Source organism: Simochromis diagramma, unplaced genomic scaffold, assembly GCF_900408965.1.
Source record: "Simochromis diagramma unplaced genomic scaffold, fSimDia1.1 OVJJ01000343.1, whole genome shotgun sequence".
Classification (NCBI taxonomy): Eukaryota; Metazoa; Chordata; class Actinopteri; order Cichliformes; family Cichlidae; genus Simochromis; species Simochromis diagramma.
The window spans coordinates 9,605,894-9,614,296 of record NW_024386831.1 but is presented as its reverse complement, the minus strand read 5'-3'; the positions used below and the strand labels follow the sequence as shown (position 1 = coordinate 9,614,296).

At 37.7% G+C, this 8,403-nt stretch overlaps 1 protein-coding gene and 1 long non-coding RNA gene across 2 annotated transcripts; one reads left to right on the top strand and one right to left on the bottom strand.

The window, feature by feature from the left end:
* The first annotated feature begins 4,110 nt into the window (after window positions 1-4,110).
* Window positions 4,111-5,384, top strand: LOC120731323. Its single transcript, XR_005695327.1, has 2 exons — window positions 4,111-4,157; window positions 4,740-5,384. It is a non-coding gene; the product is annotated as an uncharacterized LOC120731323 (long non-coding RNA).
* Window positions 5,385-7,386: 2,002 nt separating this feature from the next.
* LOC120731312 (olfactory receptor 4D1-like) lies at window positions 7,387-8,313 on the bottom strand. The gene has a single exon (XM_040028290.1). The coding sequence runs from the start codon at window positions 8,311-8,313 to the stop codon at window positions 7,387-7,389; it is 927 nt and encodes a 308-aa protein (XP_039884224.1).
* Between the last annotated feature and the right edge of the window lie 90 nt (window positions 8,314-8,403).

Genomic DNA, 8,403 nt, shown 5'->3' with positions numbered 1-8,403 from the left:
ATCTCAGCCCACACAAATATATCAACAACAATGATCACAAAACGGTGTATAACTGAACACAGTAGTGCAATTTTTAACCAGGTCTTCCCATTAACACCTGACCTGCCCAGAGGGTCAGTCAATGAGCTCGTCAATAGCTTCAATGCTAACATGTTAAATGTAATGGACACTATTGCTCCCATTAAGGTGAAGGTTATCTCTGGAAGGAAAAAGTCTCCATGGAGAAACTCCACACTGGTGAAAAATGAAAAAAGAGAGTGTAGGAAAGCTGAGCGCAGATGGAGAAAAACAAACCTCCAGGTTCATTATGACATTTATAAAGAGAAACTTCACAATTATAATTTACAACTGAGGAATGCAAGGAGGTCCTACTTCTCTGACATCATCACTAAAAACAGCCATAATGCTCGGGTCTTATTTTCTACAGTTGACAGGCTAACAAACCCTCCTGTGTCAGTGGCAGCTGAACTTCATTCGACCATGGCCTGCAATGACTTTGCCAAATTCTTCACTGAAAAAATCCAAAAAATTAGACAAGCAATTGGTACATCAACAGCAGATCCAGGATATGTACTGTGTCCACCAAAAAACTGTTTAAACACCATGAAACAGTTTCAACCTATTAACAGCAAAGACCTGGAGGACATCTTAGGTCAACTGAACTCCTCCTCCTGCTGTTTAGATGTCCTGCCAACAAGTTTTTTCAAAAAGGTCTCAAAGACTTTAGAGTCAGACCTGTTACAGATCGTCAACTTTTCTTTATTATCAGGTGTGTTTCCAGAATCACTAAAAACTGCTGTAATCAAACCTATACTGAAAAAGGACAATCTTGACAAGACACAAATGAACAACTACAGGCCAATCTCAAATCTCCCGTTTTTAAGTAAGATCATTGAAAAAGCAGTTTCTCAACAGCTCAGTTACTTCTTAAAACAGAATAACTGCTACGATGCCTTCCAGTCAGGTTTTAGACAGAACCACAGCACTGAAACCGCTCTGACCAAAGTGTTTAATGACATATGTCTGAATACAGACAGTGGAAAAATGTCAGTCCTAGTTTTACTGGATCTGAGTGCAGCATTTGATACAGTTGACCACAACATATTACTCAAACGACTGGAGAACTGGACAGGTCTTTCAGGAACTGTACTAAACTGGTTCAAAACATACTTAGAAAACAGGAAATACTTTGTATCAATAGGTAACTTCACATCTGAGCAGACAAGTATCACATGTGGAGTTCCCCAAGGTTCCATCTTGGGACCCCTTCTGTTTAACATCTACATGCTCCCACTGGCACAGATTATAAACAACAACAAAATAAACTATCACAGCTATGCAGATGACACACAAATATATATCACAATGTCACCAGGAGACCGAGGCCCTGTACAGGCTCTTGGTAAATGCATTGAGGAAATCAATGACTGGTTGTGCCACAATTTTCTCCAGCTAAACAAAAACAAAACTGAGGTAATAGTCTTTGGTGCCAAAGAAAAACGATTACAGGTCACCAGAGAACTTCAATCTATACATCTAAAAACCACAAACCAGGCGAGAAATTTGGGTGTAGTGATGGATGCAGACCTAAACTTAGAAAAACACATTAAGACAATAACAAAGTCAGCTTACTATCACCTCAAGAATATATCAAGGATAAAAGATCTGATGTCTCAACAGGACCTGGAAAAACTAGTCCATGCATTCATCTTTAGTAGGCTTGATTACTGTAACAGCATCTTTACAGGTCTACCTAAAAAATCAGTCAGACAACTACAGCTCATTCAGAACTCTGCTGCTCGAGTCCTCACTAAGACCAAAAAAGTGGACCACATCAGTCCAGCTCTGAGGTCCTTACACTGGCTGCCTGTCCGTCAGAGGATAGACTTTAAAGTTCTGATGCTGGCCTATAAAGCTCTGAATGGGTTAGGACCAAAATACATCAATGACCTCCTGACCCAGTATGAACCATCCAGATCCCTCAGGTCATCTGGATCTGGTCTTTTATCAGTTCCCAGAGTCAGAACCAGACACGGAGAAGCTGCATTCAGCTTTTATGCTCCTAATATCTGGAACAAACTCCCAGAAAGCCTCAGATCAGCTGAAACACTCAGTTTATTTAAATCCAGGTTGAAGACTCACCTGTTCTCAGCTGCATTTGAATAAAGCACCAAATCCACACTTTAAGCTTAAATTTCAAAACTTACATTTAACTACTGATTTTATCTACTGTTCTGATTTTATCTGTTTTGATTTTATATACTGTTGTTTGTTTGTTTGTTTGTTTGTTAATTAGTTAGTTAGTTTATTTGCTTGTTTTAATCAATTTTAAATCATGCTTTTTATTTGTTCTTGTTTCTAATGTCTCTGTAAAGCACTTTGAATCACCTTGTTGTTGAATTGTGCTATACAAATAAACTTGCCTTGCCTTGCCTTGCCTATAGTTCAGCACAGGAAGGGAGGGGGTGAGTGAGTCCTGAGTGAGTCCTGAGTGGTTCGTTCGCGCTATGATTCAGCACGGGAAGGGAAGGGGCGAGTGAATCCTGAGTGATTCGCTTACGCTAAGATTCAGCTCAGGAAAGGAGGGAGTGAGTAGCTCAAATGTGCTGTTAGCATGTTAGCAGAGCGATGCTACTGTGAACCGAGGAGCTATTGTCTTGATGTGAGCTTCTACTCAGGGTTTTTTCTTCCAGTTCAGAGCAGAAATGTTTTTGTTAAGATACTGGATGTGGTGTTTTTCTCCACAATTTTAATTATAAGCTAGATATATTTCTACTAATGAAATTAGTTTGCTAACAGCAACAGGGATGAGTCAGTTGGGCTTGGGAATCGTGAGTCAGTAAAGTGATTCTCGAGTATTGAACGATTTGTTCATGATTCGCGCATCACTAACAGAGACTTGGAGGAGAGAGACCTAATATTTAATAATCCACATTTAACTGTTTTACTCTTTGGTTCAGATGTGGATACTATATTGTTCTTTCTTTGTGATTTTTTATGTTTAAGTTGTTTATTGCTGGTTTTTAGTTTGTTTTTTGTCTGTTTGGGAGCTGACACAGTCTCAATGGAAATTTTTTTCTTGGGGGGGGTTGGGGGTTAACAGGAGGGGAGAAGCTGCAGAGAGGCATGTAAGACTGCAACTCTGTGGCTGTAAGGTGGTTGCTGGTTGGTGTCTGTCATGCTATAGACAGCTCATGCTATTATGTCAGCTCGACACAATCTCACATTTCCCAATAAAAATGGCAAAGGAAGGAATTACCATCACTATCCCCTACCAGTATAAATTCAAAGAACAGGTAACACCATGAATGAAGCATATATGACAAGACATATTTTTTGACATATTTTTCTTTTGGGGAAAATGCTATTGTCCAGTTCAGTACTTTCTGTGTAAGAGCCACTCGTAAAATTTGGATATCAAGAAAAGGAAGTGTTTGCTGAACAGTCGGTCCACTGTTTGATGATGTGCTGTCTGCAGGTTGGTCAAATCCTGTCCGTGTGGCCAGAATTGAGTCACACAGTGGACCAGATTGGCCCTCACAGAGTCTGTTGCTATCTTGGTATCTTAATTTAAAGTAAGTGGCACCCGACCAGCACTATACTCTATGTGAGTAGAGGACTGTTTTCTTCTCCTGAGTCAACTTAAGTTTCGCAAGAATTACACCCTGTAGGTCCTATATGGGCAGAAATCTGTGCCATCAGAAACTGAATTTGAATAAGTTCAATTTGAATTTGAATTGCTCAGATTGAATCTGAATTGTAACTTGAATAAATGCTTTTGAAAACTGAATTTGAACTAGTCTAATTTGAAATTGAATTTATGGTTTGAAAATGATCATCACTAAGATGAAATTGAATTTTATATTTTGAAAATGAATTGATTTGCTTTGAAACTGCATTTTATCCTTTAAAAATTCAGCTCTCGAATACTTTCAGTTTCACTTCTCACCATTCAGTTTCAGTTCTACAATTCAATTTCAGTTCCAAAATTCAGTTTTTTGGAACTTACATTCGGTTCCGGTTCAAGCGCAGATTAATAGAACTACGTTTTACTAGCGGACCGAAAGTGTTACTGACGGGAATCTACAGCGTCTTGAGCTGAATTAAGACTTCAGAAGTCATTCGTCATGTCAAATGACCAGCGGATAAACTCTCAGGTTGGTAATAAATGTATTACATGTATAAGAACAAGCGTCATGTTAACAAATGATAGCCGTACAGTAACTTTTATGCTTGTTGTAACTGCTAGCTAAAAACGCTAATTTAGCGTAGTTTGCCCTGAATTCAGCTTTGACAAACAAATATGATCGACTGTTTCTAGTAGAATTCCAAAGTTGTCATCTTGTACCCTCTCAGAGTACCCCCTCTGTATGCTTGCAGAGACCCCTACAGTAGGGAAACATGCAAAACGGTGCCCAAACCTTTGTATTTTAGCTTTATTTATGTCTTACACAGCATCCCAACTCTTTAGCTAACTTAATAACTTTAGCTAAAGTGAATAGTTAGTCTAATTCATTAGTGCAGCATTACTGGGTCACCTCTGTTTGAAGTGATATAATGTGATATACAACTATCACTGTGTTTAACTACCATAATAATTCTTAGGGTACTGAGTGCATGCTTAATTAGTTTTTTTTTTTGTTTTTTTTTTTTTTTTTTTTTTAAAACACACTGCTCCATTAATATGTTTGACAGGCTGAAGTTGTCGGGTCACCTCCTAAATTGACCATCTTTTACAGGTGTTTTGTGCCAGAAATGGAGTGTCCACTGAAGACTGAAGATACTGAATCTCTACGCCTTGCCATTGATCCCTCTTGTGCCTTCATCTAGACAAGAGACATTAACTTAACCACTCTCACATGCTCTGTACCTACATCACCTTCCCTGACAGTCGTAGCTTGGCTCATCTGAGGGTGAAATTATAAGAATGTGTTATTTTGCAAAGTGCTCTCTAGGGTTCCTAAATAAAATGTGGTATTGAGGTCATTTCTTTTGAATTAATCCCTTCTTCTGAAGTATAAGAACCTCTCCTGGTTTTAATGGCACTTTGGATTTCTTTACTTTCTGTTCCACTTCCAAACCCAAATAGATGCTGACAAGCTGACACAGTAACATGGAAGAGGGAAAGACGTTGGAAAGGACTACTACAAATAAACCTAATGCCTAACAATGAAAAGTGTAAAATAAGAACAATAATAATAATAAAGATAAAAGATGAAGTAACAAGTTTTTAGTTTTTTGTTTATTCCAAATGATCATCCAGATGTCTGTGACATGTGATGACAAACACCATAATGGAAGGCCTTAGTCATCACATGCTTAAACTCATCATATATTTTTGCATATGCTGAACAGGCAGTCAGACATGCTGTAACTGTGGGGTAGAAAACAGCATGAACACCATACGGCAGGGGTCTCAAACTCCAGTCCTCGAGGGCATGGAAAAGTTGCATGAAGCTTTGACCCTTGAGGACTGGAGTTTGAGACCCCTGTCATATGGAATATGACAGGTGTGGTTGAACTGCATGAAGACTCTGAAGTTTCTCTTCTCTTCTGGCAGGACAGGAATGTGGCCTTGTCCTGTGAGCCACTGTAAGGATGTACTTAGAGTAGAACTGGACTGTCACTGGCCTCAGGCTCTTCACCCTTTTCAAAGACAAAGCAGTCATTTAGATAAAATATTAGATATTGTTTACCTGTAAATGCACAAAGTAAATTTAGAAATGTTATTATTGTCAAGAGTGAACAAGCACTGATAGTGTAATCTACAGCTGTGGCCAAACGTTTAGAGAATGAGAAGTGTTGTTTGCTTATTTACAAAGTTTGCTGTTTCAGTGATAGTTGTATATCACATTATATCACTTCAAACAGAGGTGACCCAGTAATGCTGCACTAATGAATTAGACTAACTATTCACTTTAGCTAAAGTTATTAAGTTAGCTAAAGAGTTGAGATGCTGTGTAAGACATAAATAAAGCTAAAATACAAAGGTGTGGGCACCGTTTTGCATGTTTCCCTACTGTAGGGGTCTCTGCAAGCATACAGAGGGGGTACTCTGAGAGGGTACAAGATGACAACTTTGGAATTCTACTAGAAACAGTCGATCATATTTGTTTGTCAAAGCTGAATTCAGGGCAAACTACGCTAAATTAGCGTTTTTAGCTAGCAGCTACAATAAGCATAAAAGTTACTGTACGGCTATCATTTGTTAACATGACGCTTGTTCTTATACATGTAATACATTTATTACCAACCTGAGAGTTTATCCGCTGGTCATTCGACATGACGAATGACTTCTGAAGTCTTAATTCAGCTCAAGACGCTGTAGATTCCCGTCAGTAACACTTTCGGTCCGCTAGTAAAACGTAGTTCTATTAATCTGCGCTTGAACCGGAACCGAATGTAAGTTCCAAAAAACTGAATTTTGGAACTGAAATTGAATTGTAGAACTGAAACTGAATGGTGAGAAGTGAAACTGAAATTATTCGAGAGCTGAATTTTTAAAGGATAAAATGCAGTTTCAAAGCAAATCAATTCATTTTCAAAATATAAAATTCAATTTCAATTTAGTGATGATCATTTTCAAACCATAAATTCAATTTCAAATTAGACTAGTTCAAATTCAGTTTTCAAAAGCATTTATTCAAGTTACAATTCAGATTCAATCTGAGCAATTCAAATTCAAATTGAACTTATTCAAATTCAGTTTCTGATGGCACAGATTTCTGCCCATAGTCCTACATCTTAGTCCATGGCCTCCCACACCTCAGTCTTTGCTTTAGCTGATTTTATAACTGCACTATGCTTGTCCTACCAAAACTAATCTAAACATATAGTGAAATTTAGTGTCCACTATCTCATTCAGGGATTACCATTACTACAGGCAGCAACCACTTTGGAACTAGAGCCTCATGCAGCTGCCACATTATTGCCGGTGTGGAACTGGCGCTAGGCAAAGATATCCAGTTCTTTGATTTTCTCATTACAAAATAACTGGGGTTCTGTTTGTATGGTCATGCATGAGTTAATCTGTATTGTGATTGTAGGCCTATGTGTTCCTGTGTTCGATGTGGAACTTCATGAAAAGGGGTTGAATATCACATCGTTGGCCTTTGGAGTATTTTGTTTCCTGGTTAAGAGCAATACAATACTAAAGAGAATTACACTGTGACCTGAGCCTGGTAGTTTATTTAAAATAAATTAAAAAAAGACACAATTTTGGAGTGTTTAATAAATTGCTTTGTTTAGAATTACATGTTGCAAAGTAGCTTTTGCAATTTTATTTTAAAGTATTGCATGTTTTTTCAAATTCAAATATATCTGCTGAATGTTATTCTCCTACAGAGCAAAGATGCTCTGAAAGAGCCTCATTTTAAACAAAGATATTTATTTTCTCAGAAACAGAAACCTTTGATATGATTGCCTTATCTTTGGCAACTTAAATCCATACATAAATGGGGTGAGCATAGGTTGAAAAATGAGGACATACATAGGCAAAATTATACGAACTTCATCTGGTACCCGAGAAACTAAAAATCTGAAGTCAATAAAGTAACAAATACACCCGACACACAGGTTTGACACAGAGATGATCTGAGGAGTGCAAGTAGTCACAGCTTTCTGCTTGTTTTCTTTTGATGTTTTTTGACAAACTCTCAAAATCTTCATGTAAGAAACTGAAATGAGACTGAAGGGTATGAAAGCACTCACAATGGCAAAGGATATGTCAGAAATAAAGCTTTGGATTGAAACTGAACATGAAAGTCTAATTATTAATTGGTGGTCACAATACACGCTGTGAATAATATTTCCACAAAACTTCAAACTGAAGATGAATGAATATGAGAAAATAAAACTAAGAAATGAATACACCCACACAAGCAGAATCATCAAAAACACTCTTTCTGTGTTCATAATAACATTATAGGTGAATGGATTACAGATTGCGATATATCTGTCATAAGCCATTGCTGCTAAACTACAAAGCTCAACAGAAGCACTTGTGTACAAACAACACATCTGCAGAAAACACCACGGCACAGTCACCTCGTGGCTGTCTGAAAACATCTGTGAGAGCAAAAGAGGATACAGTGATGTGCTGCCATTTATTTCACTCAAACATAAATTACAAAGTAGTATATACATTGGCTCATGCAGTCTTCTGTCCACACGTATGACCACAATAAGGACTGTGTTGGCCACACATATAGAGAAATACCAGACCAGTATTATAATGAAATAAAGGTGTTTTAACTCTCCAACATTTCCATAAGCAGCCAGCACAAATGATACACTCTCACTTGAGTTTCCCATTTTCTCCATAATATGACAGAGTGAATAAAATAGTCAGTAATAATTATATGTTATATTCATTAGATATATGGAAAGAAATACCAGACATCA

Excerpts from the sequence above, each read along its gene's own strand:
- LOC120731312 (XM_040028290.1), bottom strand. The coding sequence starts at position 8,313 with ATGGGAAACTCAAGTGAGAGTGTATCATTTGTGCTGGCTGCTTATGGA.